At 34.7% G+C, this 18,801-nt stretch overlaps 1 protein-coding gene across 4 annotated transcripts in view; it reads left to right on the top strand.

Moving 5' to 3' along the window:
* The window catches only part of SCAMP1 (secretory carrier membrane protein 1), a 71,633-nt gene that overhangs the window by 41,484 nt on the left and 11,348 nt on the right, over window positions 1–18,801 (top strand). For all 4 annotated transcript variants that reach the window (XM_036308830.1, XM_036308831.1, XM_036308828.1 and 1 more), the window contains 4 exons: window positions 391–519; window positions 6,260–6,419; window positions 10,805–10,906; window positions 14,681–14,798. In XM_036308830.1, the coding sequence (XP_036164723.1) occupies window positions 391–519; window positions 6,260–6,419; window positions 10,805–10,906; window positions 14,681–14,798 (509 nt within the window). The remainder of the gene's footprint in view (window positions 1–390; window positions 520–6,259; window positions 6,420–10,804; window positions 10,907–14,680; window positions 14,799–18,801) is intronic.

An 18,801-nucleotide genomic window follows, 5' to 3' on the forward strand; every position in this document is an offset into this window, starting at 1 on the left:
AAAGATGTAAGACACTGAGGAAGAAATTGTAGAGATTTAAAAACTGCATGACCTGCATGTGAGAGCCAGACTCTTGGGACTTTGAAAGAAATATTTTAGGGCAGAGTCACAGGGTATGCGTCCCTATGCTCTTTTTCCTTTTCTCATTTCAACTGTGCATAAATGGTTCCTGCTAAATATTATATGACCCTGGAAAATTATTTTACCATCCAATGCTTTAAAAGACATAAAGACTGACTTTTAGAGTTCTCCAACAATGTAAAGAATATAATGTTGTATTTGTAAAACACCTATTAAAACAATAGATACTGTTCTTTATTCTGAAACCAAAAATAAGAATAGCACATATTTGTCCTAATATAAATAACTTTTTTTTTTTTAATTTTGCAGGCAGAAAAAATAATTGGCCACCTCTTCCTGGCAATTTTCCTGTGGGACCTTGCTTCTATCAGGATTTTTCTGTAGACATTCCTGTAGAATTCCAGAAGACAGTAAAGATTATGTACTACTTGTGGATGTGTGAGTACAGAATAAATTATATATTCAATAAATTTTATATTTTATTGTCAAAACTCACCTTTTTTGGAACTCATATTAAGGATAGTATCATTAATTGGTCTTTTTCTATAGATCTTCTAATTTTCAGAGCGAAATATATATTTGGGTACTTCAAAATTGTACTATATGTGACAATCTAAGTTCTTAGCTGAAGAAAACATATATTAAGAACTGTCATTCTCTTGAGGAAAGGTCTTTTCTGTTACATAGGTAGAATTTTGCAGTTATTTCTTTTCCTTGAAAAATCTTCTCTGGGCAATATTTACTTTGAAAAAAGTAGGCATATATTTTTATGTAAATGAAGGCCATTAAACATTCTATTAAAGCATTATGACTATTTTTAAAAGGGGCTTAAAATATTATAATATTATAAACTTATTTTTCTTATAGCTTTGAGTACAATTTATACTTCATTTTCAAGCGGGGATGAATACTAATATTATTTAAAGTACCTAATTAATATAGGAGGTTTTATTGAACAGGACATTAGGACATACATTTTAGGTTATGATGCTCACATTACTTTGAGTATAATTACAACTCACGGTATACCATAATAAAATGTCAAGCTGTTAATAGTTTGCTGTATGTACACAGAATTTCCACTTACTCTGTTTCATTTTCATTCCAGTCATCTCAGTCCCATTTAATATCATCATGTCAGTAGGAGAGGTAGCTGTCACAACTTCTCACCTGCACAACCTCTGGGTTGATGGATAATTTGTAGGGTGCATTCTTGATGGTGGAAATTTGTGTGTTTTTATGATCAGGGAGCTTTTCCCCCCTTCAAATATGAGGTAATTTTCCTCAAAATCTTTTAGGAGCATTCTTTATATAATGTGAACTTGCTCTGGAATGCGAGAAATGATTCCTTATGGATAGTACATTTTTAACCCTCATTTTGTGTTTGTGTTTGTTGTTGATGTAATATATTTTGCTGAATCCCTAGTATCAGCAAGGATTATACTAGTATATTGTTAACATTAAAGGTTTTGATTCTGTGTATGTACATGCTAACCAACTCATTTTATTTAATCAACCTAATCATATACATGCAAATATATAATAATTATTTTTCAATGGGCAGAAATTGGCTTAGCATTTTAGGTATATGTTCTTTGGCTTAGTGAAAACCATATTTTGATGGTAGAGATGGGGGTTGGAAGAAAATTCAATAAGGAATTTAGTAAATAGAAATTGAATGGGGAAGATGATTAATTTTAACCCAATGATTAACTGGTTTCCCAGTGCCAATTTGTTTAAAATAGGTCTGTTTTGTCTTAGAAATAATATATAACTTTGAGGTTCTTAGAAATGATATAGTTGGCTATAGTTTTTCCTAATCCTGTTCAGTTGGCAGATCTGTTAACTGTATTCAAACAGTGCCCAAGATTCCAGTTAAGGTTCTTATTTGAAGAAGTGTTAACCTGGAACAATGTGAAATCTAGTACCAGCTCAGTAATGCCTCTAAATTTCATAGAATAGAAGTATTTAAATAAGTTCTTTTTAAGAAGTGTCCACTTGTTACTGATTTTAGAGTTGACTAATGCTTTTACACTCTAATGATAATTACAATGAGCTAACATTCATTGATGATTTACTTTGTGCAAGGCACAATGATAATCACTTTTATGTACATTGTGTTATTAAATTGTAACCACACTATGAAGCAGGTACTATATTACTTAGTTTTGTAGATAGGGAAACTAAAGGATAGAGAATATGAGTTACTTGTCCAAGATTACACAGGAAGGAAGGTTGGAGTTGGATCGCTTGACTCCAGAGCCCAGAGTCTAGAGTTACATGTTATACCACCTTCAGAGTACCAAAAATGAAGAAGTAATTGACATTTTAAACACAAATACGACAGATATGCTTTCAAAGATACCTTACTTAAAGTGCTTAGTAAAGCAAATTGAAATTTTATATGAAGAAGAGTTATTCAGCTTGCAAATGAGGTCAACAAAATGGACTAAATATTTCATTAGTATTCTACCTACATTTGGAATCCAACAAGTGGTTTGGAATTGGATAGAAATTAGCAACAAAGTCATTCATTTCACATTACCTTGCCTTTCTGTGTATTTTGATCTTTATAAAGTGGACCAATTGTTTAGTAAGTAGGCCTAAACATTTTATTCTTCATTGGAGTGCAAATAAATGACTTTTTGATTATAGTTGTTGGTTACTATAAAAACACTTTGAAAAAGATCTTAATAGATTACACAAACTTAAATTGATATCTTTTATCTAAACCTGGAAGAATTTCTATAAACTTTAAAATTCTCATACCCATATATTTTCTTTTTTAAATAGATAAGTAGATAAACCTTTAAAAATTATTTCTCTAAAGGTTGATATTTGACTTAGGACAGTGATGGCGAACCTATGACACGCATGTCAGAGGTGACACGTGAACTCATTTTTTTTGGTTGATTTTTCTTTGTTAAATGGCATTTAAATATATAAAATAAATATCAAAAATATAAATCTTTGTTTTACTATGGTTGCAAATATCAAAAAATTTCTGTATGTGACACGGCACCAGAGTTAAGTTAGGGTTTTTCAAAATGTTGACACGTCGAGCTCAAAAGGTTTGCCATCACTGACTTAGAATGTTCTGAACATTTAATACTTTTTAAGGCAGTTAGATGCCATTTTAGTGTTACAGAGTAATACTTTTCTATCTCACAATCTTTTCAATTCTGTTTTTAAGCCCTTCTTAACAGAACTACTTTTATTTTGAGGCAAAATATTTTGAGTAAATTTGTTAGTAAGGAAACTTTCATGAGAGTTAGAAATCCTAATGGGACTAAAGTACTCCCTCTGTCCCATAATAATAGTAGCAGTTGATGAATGTAATTTGTCCCATAATAATAGTAGCAAAAGAAAATAAATATAGAACGTAACATTTATTATAAAAAAACTAGATTAAATTAAACAATAAATTAAAAATAGTACTCCTAATTTTTATTTTGCGTGTTCAGATAGTTTCTGGATTTTTCAGTAATTTCGTTACTGCATTTTAAACTTGTAGGTAGGATCCCTTGGCTGCGAAGCTTTGCTTTCCCTGTGTGCATGAGCTTAAAATTATTGGAGCCATCGTTCTTCATTGCTTCCAGCATAACTTGTTGAAGTGACAGAAATGTATTATCCAGTATTTCGGGAGAAATATTATCAAAGGCTAATATGGTGCCTCTTCTGCTAAGAGGAATATGTCTAAGTTTTTCAAGTTTTTCTCCATAATCTTTGCATTTACGTCCACAGTTTTGTTTTTACAAAGAATCAACATTAGCATAAGATTCTCCTTGACAATTATTTTTGGAAGCACATTTCCAAATTCTTGATATGGTCATTCTGTTGCACTTAACCCTTTGCGGTCGTTTGTCTACTCTCAGCCACCAAAGCTTTTTTACCGTTCCGGTCGTATGTCTGCTCTCAGCCACCACAGCAAGGAGCCGTACGAATCTTAACTCTATTCATTCATGTATCAGTTCATAATTTCTCTGAAAGCTCTTAAGTGTCTAAGCGACCTTGTCACGAACCAAAACATTGCCCCGACAAATCGGAGATATCGAAACTCAATATAAACAAACGCGGTCGTTCCACACTCGCCATGCAAAACACTGTGGCGAGTCAGTCACCTTTTGAGAGTGAAGAAATCGACAAGCTTCGGAGATACTTCGCAGAATTTCAAATAAAGCTTTACAAATTACGTTTAACTGTAATTAGGCATTCTCGCTTGTTAAGATATTTCAAAATAATACTCCAAAATGGCAAAAAGAAAGTTACCGAAAGAAAGTATACTGTGAATCTGAAAGTAACGATGAAGAGTTTTATTTTGGCACCTTGAATGCTGACTCTGACGTAGAAAGTGATAACGTTTGTAGTGATTCTACTAGTAGTGACGTAGTTCCAAAAAAGAATTAATAAATCTTGTTTATCCTTCATAATCTTGCATGTTATGTATCACTGCTCTTTCAATGGAAATTAATTCCGACCAGTACGACCCCCATGTCCAAATTTAATACGACCACAAAGGGTTAAATTGTTTTGCAGCTAACGTAATTGCACCTTTCTGCAACTTTTCCTTTTTCTTTTGATGCATCAAGAACTGGACTATCGCAACTTGATCTTTGCTTGAAAACTCTTTTTTTCATCTTTTATAATGGGTTGATATTCAACTGAAATAAAACAATTGATTTCTGTCAGCGGATGAAATTAGAAAAATAGTTATAATTTGTAATAATTAGATTAACCTAAAAATTGAAAGATGTGTCAAAACAAATGACAGATGTCATGAAACATTGATTTTTATTTGAAGTCTTCGCAGTTTTGTGCTACAATATCACAGCTGCATTCGCCAATAATTCCCATTTAAATATTCACTTGCTACTATTATTATGGGACAGAGGAAGTTATTAGTAAGTCATTCTTGTGTAATAGAGGGGAATGGAATTTTAAGGCTGGAAGAGCTGCATTTTTATAGATGAAAAATTGAAATACACAGAGATTGATTAGCTCAATAGTATTATATCACTATTATCTAGATCTTTTCCTCTGGAGCTTTTTCTTCTATTCTAGAGATTGTGTATTTATCTAGTTGTTAGATGAGAGCAAATTAGATGAGGCATCCTCGTATGTGTGTTTTTGTCCTGTTTCATTAATCATTACTCTTATTTGATTAATAACTTAAAGAGATTTTAAAATTTGTTTTTAATGTGAGTTTTTTATTTAGATTCACTAGGTTTTTATTTATTTTTATTCAAGTAGTAGTTTGTCAATATTCTTTTATTGTATTGATAATTTGCATTAAAAATTATTTTCACTTTTGCAAGAATTTATTTTCTATAATAAATTCAGCCAGTAATAAATTTTTGAAAGTGCTTAAAATGATTATAATGGGTAAATGTGGTTTTTAGGATTATAGTGTATAGTTATATGTTATCAAGACTTTTTGTTTTTGGTCTGTCAGGGAAAGTAATTATTAATAACATATGAAGAGTTTGCCAAGATCTATTTGTGTTAACTAAAGAAAGGTCTGCCACTGGAGCTGAAATGCATCATAGTGTACTTTTTTTTCTTTAATAAGTGTAATCTTCTACCAAAACACAGTTTGAATCCCAGGACTTGAAAAAAAAATGGACAACTCAGTGAAGAGGAATTAAAAATCCTGATTATTTTTAGTCCAATGATTCCAGTTTTATTGTTTAAAAATGTCATAATGAGATTGCACAGGTTACTTCTCTTCTGTGTATAATCTGCTTGGAGAGACGTCTGCAGACCCACTCTGTAAAAATATAGTTCTGAGTGTAGGATCTTTTCCCTCCCAAGTTCTGGTTCCTTTCCTGGCAGGCACTACTTTCTTCCTGAGTCTTCAATCAAGAGACATATCACATGTTCCCTTCTCAGGGGAGAGGCCCTTTAGGTAGTGCTTCTCTGGTTTACCTGTGTAATTGCCCTTGAAAAAAGGGCCAAAAAATTTTTTGCCAAACAGTGCATGTATTAGGACACCTTTTCCTGTGATTACTCTATTTTCAAATCAAATGCATAAGAAACAACAATGTTTTGAAAAATACTAAATGAAAACATGGTGTAAAATACATTCGCTCTTGGGAAGTATTTTTTTCATTTATAATTTTTGTTGAATGAACTCATAAATTGATTGTAAACATTTCTATTTTGTTTTTTGATTCCACAGTCCATACGGTAACACTGTTTCTAAATATCTTCGGATGCTTGGCTTGGTTTTGTGTTGATGCTACAAGAGGGGTTGATTTTGGATTGAGTATCCTGTGGTTCTTGCTTTTTACTCCTTGTTCATTTGTCTGTTGGTACAGACCACTTTACGGAGCTTTCAGGTAAAATGTGTGTACTTTAAAATATGCTCTTTAAAACCTGTGAAGTAAATACTCATGGTACACTTTAATGGGAAAATTGGCATTTTCATTAAAAAAATTTTTTATTATTGTATAACACCTTCAGAAAAGTCGATATATCATATGCATGTGTATTCAATCACAAGTGGTCATTATAGCCTAAATCTAAAATGAAACTAGGTAACGTAAATGCATGCAATGTTTAAAGTGAATCACTTTCACCTAGCAACTTTGTAAGTATGTTCTGTGTAAATTCACTTTTGGTTTTTCAAAAGACAGCAACATTTTAAAACTACTTAGACTATAAGATGAAGTATAATACTTTTCATGGTATATTTAATTGTTGGTTAGGAGTAACATTTCCTAAATGCATATTCTGTGGGCAATTAGTAGGTGTTGTGGAAAAAAACAGTTCATTAGTTTTCCGTTTGGGAATAGCTGGATAATAAAGTTAAGCAAGTTACTTCATTTTAGGATTTCTTAGACTCTTTAAGAGCCTAGTGTGTTTTATGATTTGACCATGAAACCATTATTATTATACTTATTATTTTGTCAAGCACCTTTTTAGACTATTGTTTTAAGAAATAAACATTGGGAAATGCTGATTTAGATGCTAGCACTGTTTGAGTCCACATATTCAGTTCTTTATCAACTCATTTTTATTTGAATAAACTAATTTATGAATAATGAACCTCTTTCAATTCTCATGAATGAGAGGTAGCATTACTGAGAAATAGGCATGTGCCAGTATTGTGCAGATGATATATTAGGAAAATGAGAGGGTCACATTCAATTATTTAACTTTTTTTCCATTTCAAGATAAAATTTCTTTGGTTAACTAGAATGTTTACCATCCCCACCTCACACACACAAAATATGGAATTAGAAACCCAGATATGTAAACAGATGGGGTTGGGGGGACAGAAAGAAAAGAGAGAAGATTGAGAATTTGGAGAGAAAAGGTGTCACTCAACAGAAAACTAAATTGATTAGAAATAAAATGCAGGGGAAAATAGGTGGGAGGAGAGAAAATGAGGAAAGAACCTTTGGGTATATATTGAAATATGGGAGGTTGGTTGTCAAGGAATGGGGCGAGGGACCTCTGTAAATGTGGGTTGGAGAGAAATTAAAAGGAACTATTTACTTTTTTGCACGATGTAGGAAGAGGGTTCTTTTCCTTGTTATATAAGCCTGGCCCACAAGGTTTATCACTTTTTAATTTTTTTGACATCTGGCTTCTGCCTGCCTACTTTCGTTATGTTACCAGTATAACCATAATGAAACTGGTGGGTGGCAATGGGGATGTATCAATTTGAAATTTTAAAAGTGACCTGAGACTAGAGATTTTGGATTTTAAACCTCTATGACTAATGTAGCCAAACAGACTATTAAAAACCAGTTTTTGCCCTGGCCGGTGTTGTTAAGTGGTTAGAGTGGCCCTGGGACCACAGGGTCACAGGTTTGATTCCCAGTCAAGGGCATGTACCTGGGTTGTGGGTTTGATCCCTGGCCCCGGTCAGTGCATGAGTGGGAGGCAATCAGTCGATGTGTCTCTCTTACATCTATGTTTTTCTCTCTCTCCCTCCCATTCGCCCCTTCCACTCTCTCTAAAAAAAGTAATGGAAAAATGTCCTCAAGTGACAAAACAAACAAAAAGCCAGTCTTTTGCCATTTATTACTTGAAATCACTCAGTTCCTTTTATTCTCTTTCTTTGCCAGTTGTCGGCTAGATTTTTAGCTGAATTGCAAGCCTTTAGAGTATATCACAAATATGCTAATTATCTGGGTTTCACTATTTGGAGCAGAACTGAGGAAAAAAATTTTATGGGGAAAGTTGAAATTAGAATATTTGAAATCATTAATATACCTACTCAGTGTATAACTTCGGGATTTTCTTCATCCAGAAAGCCAAGTGTTGGTGAGCCAAAGTATCTTTGGAAGTAGTTAGTAAAGTTTGTTAAACATTTATTAACCACAGATTTCTTCCATAAATATGAAACTCAAACCAGATACATTGGATATGATTATTTATATTAAATATAGGATTTAAAAAGAGATTTTACTTATTCATGTAGGTGCTTTACTAGTATTTGAGATTGGTTTTGATAGCGATTTCTGCCTTTGAGAAAGGGCAGTCGGGATATTTAAGGGCTTTGTATTATATTTTAAAAACGATGATTAAGAAATGAAACAAACATCTGAACATACTATGTAAGTCCGTAGATAATGGGTAACTAAAACTTTTTAGGCTGGGCTTACATATGTATGTATGTATATGTATATGTGTGTGTGTGTATATATACACACACACACATATATATATATATCTTTTAATCCTCACTTGAGGATATTTTTCTTTCTTTTTTAAAAAATACATTTTTATTGATTTCAGAGAGAGGAAGGGAGAGGGAGAGAGAGATTGAAATATCAATGATGAGAGAGAATCATTGATTGGCTACCTCCTGCACGCCCCCTACTGGGGATTGAGCCCGCAACCTGGGCGTGTGCCCTTGACCGGAATTGAACCTGGGACCCTTCAGTCCGCAGGCTGATGTTCTATCCATTGAGCCAAACCGGTTAGGGCGATATTTTTCCATTGATTTTTAGAGAGAGTGGAAGAGACAGGGAAAGACAGAGAGAAACATTGATGTGAGAGAAACAATAATTGGTTGCCTCCTGCACGCACCCCGACCAGGGCCCCGGGCTGGGGAGGAGTCTGCAACCGAAGTATGTGCCCTTGACTGGATTCAAACCTGGGACCCTTCAGTCCGCAGGCCAATGCTCTATCCACTGAGCCAAACCAGCTAGGGCTATATGTGATTTTAAAAGTTAAGTTTATTAGGTATCAGAATTAAACTTGGAGTTGCCATTTTGTCATTTATATGTGTGTTTTTTAAAAATATATTTTTATTGATTTCAGAGAAGAAGGGAGGAGTGAGAGGTAGAAACATCACTGATGAGAATCATTGATCCGCTGCCTCCTGAACACCTCTTACTGAGGATCAAGCCCGAAACCTGGGCATGTGCCCTGACCAGGAATTGAACTGTGACTTCCTGGTTCATGGGTGGACGCTCAAACATCGAGCCACACTGGCCGGGCTCATTTATATGTTTTTAAAAGATTATAACTGTTCTTAATTTTATGCTTCCCCAAATCACTAAGCATTATGTAAATACTTTAAAATATTTATTAGGCAGTTATTAATGCGGCAGTGTGTTGTTGAAGAAGTATAACTATTGGAAACATACTGAGAAAAGGTTAGAATTCTGGCTTCCCCACTTAAAAATTGTGTGCTCCTAGGAAAATGCAGTAAAAACTAGCAGTGCCTCTGTTTGTTGAGTGTAAATTGGTGATAGTATTTGCTGAGTTGATAAGAGGATTAGAGATAATGTATGCAACAGTTTTGGCTTTGTGGGTGGTCAACAGTTCACCAAAGATGTATGGATGACAAAAAGCACTTGAAATAGTGCTCAGCAACATTAAGTATTAGGGAAATGCAAATTGAAATCAGAGGAGATGTCACTATATACCTGTTAGCACGGCTAAAATGTAAAGGGTTGACCATACCAAGTGTAGATGTGGAGGAACTGGACACTTATATACTGCTGTTGGGAATATAAAATGGAATAAATGCTTCATTAAACAGTTTGGCAGTTTCTTAAAATGTTAAACATAAACTTCCCAGGTGTTCCAGAAACAATACTATCAGTAGGTGAATGAATAAAATTGGTCTATCTATACAATGCACTGCTACATAACATTGAAAAGGAAGGAACTTTTGACACATGCAACATTGAGTGAATCTCAAAATAATTTTGCTGAGTGAAAGGCAGACAAGAAAAAAGTATATAGTGTATGATCCCATTTATATAAAACTCTAAAATATGAAAGCTATGCTGACAGAAAACGGTGGGGTGGAGAGGGAGGGATTACTTATGTGCACAAGAAACGGGATAAGTATGATTTTTATTGGAGAAGGTTCATGGGTATATACATATATCAAACCATTGAACTGTACATTAAAATATTTGCAGTTTATTGTATGTTAACTATAATTCAGTGAAACTAGTAAAAAAAAGGAAAACTACATTTTTTTTGTTAAGATATTTTGTTGTACAGCTGGAAATTGAAAAGTGAGGTTGCGGTAATAAAAACAATATCATCTAGTATTTGGATAATGGTTTCACATAAATTATGTTATTGTAATATCAAGTCTCAGGTAGTTGCTGCTGGTATATTTAAAAATATTTTATTTTTTAACATTGAGTGTCAGTCTGCATGTGAATATAAAGGTATTAAGAAAAATGACATTGTCTCCTTTCTTCTCTCCCTCCCGTGCCCCCCCCCCCCCCGCCTTTTTAAAAAGGAGTGACAGTTCATTCCGATTCTTTGTATTCTTCTTCGTCTATATTTGTCAGTTTGCCGTTCATGTACTACAGGCTGCAGGATTTCACAACTGGGGCAACTGGTAAGTCATTTATTACTCTAGTTCATCTGTTCATCTTGTATGTTTATGTAATTTTTGGCTTCCTAAAAATAGTTAACAGAGAAAAGCCACATTAGCAAAAGGAAATAAATAAAAGTAAAAATTGCAGTTTTTAGTATTTAATTTTCTAAGATATAACCTTTTGAAAAGCCATTTTATTTGAAAATTATGTTCCCATTTTTAAAATTGGCACATTATATCTAGTTTAAATAAATGTGTATATCATGGGCACTAAGAGGAAAATTTGTAAAAAGGAGACTGAGGAGTGATCAGATAGGAAGGCCAAGGACAGTGGAAGGGAGAGAAAAGAAATTCAAGGGTTTTAAGGAAAAGGGACCTATTATGTATAAAGCACTATTTTAGGTATTACAAACCTGTTTTCATATACACACACATGTGCATGGACATACGTCTTTGAAGAGTGGAATCACTGTATCACATACATACATATGTATTTTCTTTTTTTAAAAAAATATATTTTATTGATTTTTTACGGAGAGGAAGGGAGAGGGATAGAGAGTTTGAAACATCGATGAGAGAGAAACATCGATCAGCTGCCTCCTGCACACCCCCCACTGGGGATGTGACCGCAACTAAGGTACATGCCCTTGACCGGAACCGAACCTGGGACCCTTGAGTCTGCAGGCTGATGCTCTATCCTCTGAGCCAAACTGGTCAGGGCTATATTTTCTTTTTTATTGAATTTATTAGGGTGACATTGGTTAGTAAAATTATATAGGTTTCAGGTGTATAATTCTATAATACATCATCTGTATATTGTATTGTGTGTTCACCACCCCAAGTCAAGTCTCTTCCCATCACCATTTATCTCCCTTATACTAACTCTTCTACCTCCCCCACTTCCCTTCCCTCTGGTAATCTCCATACTGTTGTCTATGTCGATGAGTTTTCTTCTTGTTGTTGTTTTTTTCTTAATCTCTTTACCTTTTTCACCTAGCCCCACAACCCTCCTCCCCTCTTACAGCTGTCAGTCTGTTCTCTATCTGTGAGTCTGTTTCGATTTTGTTTTTTAGTTTATTTTGCTGATTAGATTCTACATATGAGTGAAATCATATGGTACTTGTCTTTCTCTGACTGGGCTATTTCACTTAGCATAACACTTTTCAGGTCTATTCATGCTGTCACACAAGGTAAGATTTCCTTCCTTTTTTATAACCAAGTAGTATTCCATTGTATAAATGGGCCACAGCTTTTTTATCCACTTATCTACTGATGGACACTTCATCTGCTTCCAAATCTATACATATATTTTTAAATAATATAATCATTCTCCGTATGACAAAATGGTCATTCATTAGGAGGTCCTAAGAAGTGGACACTATTTGGACCCAGGCTAGGAGGTAATAGCAGATTTATATCTCCCTTCATACACTGTGGAGCAAACACTCCTTGAATGAAACAACAGGTGGAAAAGAGCACATCTCTAAATTTATCTCCCTCTCTGAAATCAATATATATATATTTATTTATTTTTAAGAATTCAACTTTAAATTTGTAACTCAAGTTATAAAAGAAAGAAGAGAGAATCATCGATAGACTGGAGAGACTGCCTCCTATATACCCCCTACTGGGGATTGAGCCCACAACCCAGGCATGTCCCCTGACTGAGATTCCAACTGAGACCCCCAGGTTCATAGATGGACATTCAACCACTGAGCAACACTGGCCTGGCACAATTGAATTTTTATAAGATAAGAGCATATTCTGGGCAAATTTACTGCAGTGTACATAAACTAAAATGAGCATGTAACTACAGTGTATTGAGGACTTACATTTAGTATGCTACTACTGAATTGGAGTAGTGACTGGCAATCAGATAACTTTCGGTAGCTTTGCAGATCTAATGCAAATAATATATTGATATTTTAAGTCCTAGGAAAAAGCATTATCTTTTTTATTTTTTAAGATTTAAAAAAATGTTTTTATTTCAGAGAGGAAGGGAGAGGGAGAGAGAGATAGAAACATTAATGATGAGAGAGGATCATCACCCAGCTGCCTCCTGCATGCCCCCTATTGGTGATCAAGCCCACAACCTAGGCATATGCCCTGACTGGGAATCGAACAGTGACCTCTTGGCTCATGGGTCAATGCTCAACCACTGAGCCACATAGGCCGGTGCTTTCATTACCATTTTAAATAGTGCTTAGTCTTTGGCATTTGAGGAAATGTTTTAAATATTTAATTAAAATACACTGCTTATGTTAAAAGCACAAGTTTTTTTTTTATTATGAAATTGAAGTAATATCTTACTCTTTAGCACAAACTGTGAAAAAGTGTTAAAATTGAGCACAACAGCATGTGCAGTAATGAAATAGCACAGGAGACTGCAAGTGAGTGTGCATATAGGATGACCTATTTTAAGATGAATCTCATGTAATTCAGCAGATTTAAACTATTTGAGTTAATTGTAGATTCACATACAATTATAAAAAAAATAATTCAGAGAGATCCCAAGTATTCTTTCCCTAGTTTCCCCCAGTGGTAATATCTTGGTCAAACTATGGTATAATACCAAAACCAGGATTATGACATTAAGTCAGGATAGAGAACACTTCATCACCAAAGGATCCCTCATGCTGCCCTTTTATAGCCACATTCACTTTCCTCCTGCTCTGATTCCCTCCTTAACGCCAGCAATCACTAATCTGTTCGTCATTTCTGTTATTTTGTCATTTCAAGAATTATATAAATGGAATTATATAAATTATATAATTATATAAATGGAATTATACATTGTGTAACTTTTGGCTTTTTTCCCCTCAGCATCATTCTTAGACGGTTCATTCAGGTTGTTGTGTGTATTTATTCCTGAGTAGTATTTCATGGTACGGATGTACCACAGTTTGTTTAACCAGAGTTGAAGGACTCTGGAGTTCCTAGTGTTTGGGCTATTATGAATAAAGTCACTATAAACATTTGTGAACATAAATTTTTATTTCTCTGTGATAAATACTGAAGATTGTAATTGTTGGTTCATATGGAAGTTGCATATTTAGTGTTTTTTAAGAAACTGAGAGTTTTCCAGAATGGCTGTACCACTTTACATTCCCACAAACTATGTGTGAGTGATTCAGCCTCCACATCTTCACCAGCATTTAGTATTGTCACTGATTTTACTTTAGCCATCCTGATAGGTGTGTAGTGATATCTAATTGAGGTTTTAATTTGTATTTCCCTAATAACTCATGATGTTGAACATCATTTCGTGTGCATATTTGTGATCTTTGTATCCTCTTTGTGAAATATCTCTTCATGTTTTTTTGCCCATTTTCCTATCTTTTTTTTTTTTTTACTGTTGAGGTTTGAAAGTTCTTTATATATATTCTGGATGCTAACCCTTTGTTGGATATATGGTTTGCAAATATTTTCTTCCATAGTTAAGCAGAATTTAAAATGAACTTTAAAAGAAAGTAATAATGAACTCCTAGGCTTAAAAAATATAAAATCTGATGGTATACACTTAAGGCTGGGGGTTGAATTCATACTATGCCATTTAGCTGTATGACCTTGGGCAGGTACTGAGTAACTCAGTGACTCAGTTCCTCACATATAAAATAGAGATTAAAAACAACATTATCTTATAGGATTGTTGTGAGAATTAAATGAGTTAACATGTATAAAGAACAAGAACATTGCTTGGTTCATAAGAGCTGAATATATGTTAGTTGTTAATGTTATTTTTTAATGTGCATTGATTTATTTACCTAATTATACTTTCTTTTTGTTACTTCATAGTGGTTGGATTTCATCCCTTACTGGTCTCAACAAAAGTATTCCTGTTGGAATCATGATGATAATCATAGCAGCACTTTTCACAGCATCAGCAGTCATCTCACTAGTTATGTTCAAAAAGGTAAATGAAATTTTATGTCTGCAAATTTTTATAGTGAAACTCATTTTCCTATTTTGCTCTTATTGTAACTTCAAGCCATTTTTTTTTGTTCTTTTTGTGCAAGTTTGCTCTCTGAGGATTACTTTTTACAATTAATAGTTAATGCTTAGATATATTTTTGAAAATTGCATCACATTTTTAACTTCCTGTAAAAAGGAAATATTTTAAAATCCTGTTAACTGAAGGCTTTTTGCATTAACTGAAGAGTCAACCTTATTTTTAAAATTTGGATTATTTAAAAATATTCTGATTTCTTTTTTGAATATTAAATATATTAGCCTGATTAATGAAGTGTGATGTGTGCATTTTATTTGTATTTAAAATGTAAAGACACTAAATTATTTATATAAGGTGTAAAGTGAGCTAGTGACAGGTTCAGGCCGGGTTATGACATGAATTTTTGTTTTTAGTGACTGCTCAATTTTCTACACTTCTTCCTATTGAATTCCCATGGCTGTTTTCACAGCCTTAAAAAAAAATCATTACATAGTGTAGGAGAGAAATCCGTGTTTTTATTTATTTATATAAAGCTTAATGGTGTTTTATGATGCATTACAGAAATGTTTTCTATTCTACATGTGTTCAAACTTGATATAGAAACCCTTGGAATAACACCTATGTTTTAAAATGATAGACTTTTGATAGGTCTCACTCTGAAGAAAATAAGTCTATACAACATTTTTCTTTATTTTTAATGCCCAGTTAATTGAGATATGTACAAGGAGTGGATAGAAATAATTATACCTTATATTTAAGAACACTCTGTACTCTTGAAATATTTTACTTGTACATTTGCCTTTTGTCCTCAAAACTCGCTGAAGGTTAGACTATTTTTTTTCTGTCCAAATTTTGCTATTCATTTTCTGTTAATAAAGCTTCTATTTTCTGAACTACACACACATACTATTGAAACTCAGCTTTCTAAAGCTACTGAATCCTAGTCATTTTGCATTCTTCCTCCTCTTTGAAGCCTTCTGTGCTATAGGTGACTCCTCTTCCTCAGTCTTCATAATTGTGTTCTGATTCTTCTGCCTCTGAGCCTATTCTTTCTCCTTCATTTATTTCTTTGTCCATTTCATTAGTAAAAGTCTTCTTAAATGCAGTCAGTTCACTGCTTTTTGTGCTGTAAAATCTAAAGACCTCCAAACAAACCTAGCACTCTGAAGATTTTTGAAGTGGACCTGGGGTGGGAAATGGAATTGTGGTGAATGTGGGAGGTAGGACTAGTCCTTTTCACAGCTCCTGGATCCAGACTTTCTACTCTAGTCAAACTGTACTATGTATTCAGTTTCTTAAAAATACATCCTGCAGCTTCCTTTGCCCCAGTTCATGCTATGCTTCTTAACTTTCAGGTTGCTTCATCTCTACTAGTGTTCTTTCAAGCACTTGTTCAAATCTTCCTGCCTCTTCCACAGAATCTTTCTTAGGGATTATGTCATCCTCTCTTTAATCGGGGAACTTGCTGTCTGTATTACACACTGGGATCTGGGCATAAGCCACTTTACCTTATAGTGCACATTTTCTGGGTACCCAGCTTGTTAAATTCCTCCACAGTGAATATATCTTGTTGCATTGGAATTAAATGAGAAGAGCTTCGGAACCACACAACTCAAGTCAAAAATCTGACACCTTCACATACAGCTGTATGGACTGAGGCATGCTTCTGTAACCGCTCAGGTTCATTACCTTCACCCATACTCTAAGCTCCATGGCAGCGGGACCTAGTCTGTGTGCTTTCAGGCTGTATTCCTCACATTTAGAACAGTGACTGGCAGTGATAGGTATATACATAGGTTGAATGAATGAGAATAACTGCTACTTTTATGGGGTTGGTGTGAGGATTGAATGAAATAATGAATGTAAATTGCATAGCACAGGGCCTCAATTAAAATTAATGTTCTTTTCTGGTCTTTTGACCTCTTTATCATGTTATATTCAGGGTCTGGTCTGATGTGTAGTTTTGTTGAGTAGGTGCTTGTATCAGTCACTGTTCCATCAGAGAAACAGAACAGAATAAAGCTATTTATTGAGATGAATTGGCTTATATGGTTGTGGGGGTTGGCCAGATCAGTCTGAAACCCACAGATGGGCGGTCAGGAAGGGTTGTAAGCTCAAGCAGAAGCTGAAGCTCTAGTCCACAGGTGGGATTTTTTTCTTTCTCAGGAAAACCTCCGTTCTGTTCATAAGGCATTTTAACTAATTGAATCAGGCCCACCCAGATCATTCAAGATATTCTCTTTTTCTCAGAGTGAACTGATTATAGATGATAACCATATATGCAAAATACCTTCACAGCAACACCTAGATTAGTGTTTGGTAACTGGAGAGTATAGTCTGACCATTATAACATCTCTTTGGACAATTTATTATTCCAAATATATCATAGGGGATACTTTCTAAAACTAGAAATGTAATAAATTTAGAGTACAGTAGAGGGTTTTGTGGTATGTTGCAGGTTCCATTCATTTGTTAAACAACCATTAAAGAGTATGTGTTAGTGTGCCATATGCTCAAGGAGTTCACATTGTGGTGTGGAAGAGAAACAAATGAATGGGTATCAAAATCCAATGATTTAGTGGCCATTGTGTGGCCAAATATAGGGAGCACACAGGAGGGACATCTAACTAAGTTTTGGAGATCTCTTTTAGTTAGTAGTGAGGTCTTTTTGTATTGCCTTGGGTGAGAGATCATGATGAACAGGAGTTACCTAAGTAAAGGATTAACGGGGAAGGAGAAGATAAGTAGGTACCAGGTAGCAGGGATACCATTTTCATATCTAGCTGCAGGGAATAGCATGGTATATACAGGGAATTAAAAGTAGCTGAGAATGGATGGGAAATAAGCTTGGTGCTTGAGTCCTGCAAGGAGAAAGTGAGCTGTTGGTGGTAGAGGAGAGGTAAATATGAGGCTGAAAAAGTAAGTGTACTTTTATTCTGTAGGTCTTATAAACTAGGAAACCTTGTTAAGAAATTTGGATCTTGCCCCAGCCAGCTTGGCTTGGTGGATAGAGCGTCGGCTTGCGGACTGAAGGGTCCCAGGGTTGATTCCGGGCAAGGGCACATGCCCGGGTTGTGGGCTCGATCCCCAGTAGGGGGCGTGCAGGAGGCAGCCAATCAATGATTCTCTTTCATCATTGATGTTTCTATCTCTCCCTCTTCCTTCCTCTCTGAAAACAATAAAAAAATAAATAAAAAAGTAATAATAACAAAAAGGAAATTTGGATCATCTTCAAAGAGTAGTGGTGAGCCATAGAAGAGGTTCAAAGAGGAGAGCAGTTGAATTGATCTGATTTGAACTTTAGAAAGACTATTCAGAAATAGATTTGGGATTTGTGGGGCACCAATGTGGTACTTAGATAAATTAAGACTTGGAGATAAGCTAGGAAGCTGGTTACTACTAGAAAGTAATGATGGTAGCCTAAACTGAGAAAGTGGCAGTAAAGTAACCGTAGCATGGGGAAAATGAGCAGGTAGTGATTGATTTGACTTGGGCCTGGAAGTGGGGGATGAGGGAAGACTCAAGGATGACAACCCAGTCTTTTAGATGGTGGGTCATTCAGGAAGAGAGCATCAAGATGTTTTCAACTTTACACACGGAGAGTTTAAACTTCTAGAGGGGCCTTAAAGTGTAATTAATCACTTTGTAGGCTTTTGGATAATAAGTTGGGAGCAAAGGAAAGAGCTTTAGGCTGGATTTCTAGACTTGGGAAGTATTGACTTCTTGATGTAAATGGAACATAGAAGGTGAATATGAAGTGAGAAGAGGGTCTAGAGTAGAATACTCCCAGCAATTAAGAATCTACTGAGGGAAGAATGTGGAAGAAATTTTAACCAGCAGTGGTGGTGGTGGGGAATGTGTGGCATAGATGCTTAATAGAGTCAGAATGTAGAGGAAGTGTTTATTTTGCAGCTGCTGTGTAACTGACTGCTGTGTACAGCACTCTGGTCTTTGACCTACAATGTTC

This window comes from Myotis myotis, unplaced genomic scaffold (genome assembly GCF_014108235.1).
Source record: "Myotis myotis isolate mMyoMyo1 unplaced genomic scaffold, mMyoMyo1.p scaffold_m19_p_5, whole genome shotgun sequence".
Lineage (NCBI taxonomy): Eukaryota > Metazoa > Chordata > Mammalia > Chiroptera > Vespertilionidae > Myotis > Myotis myotis.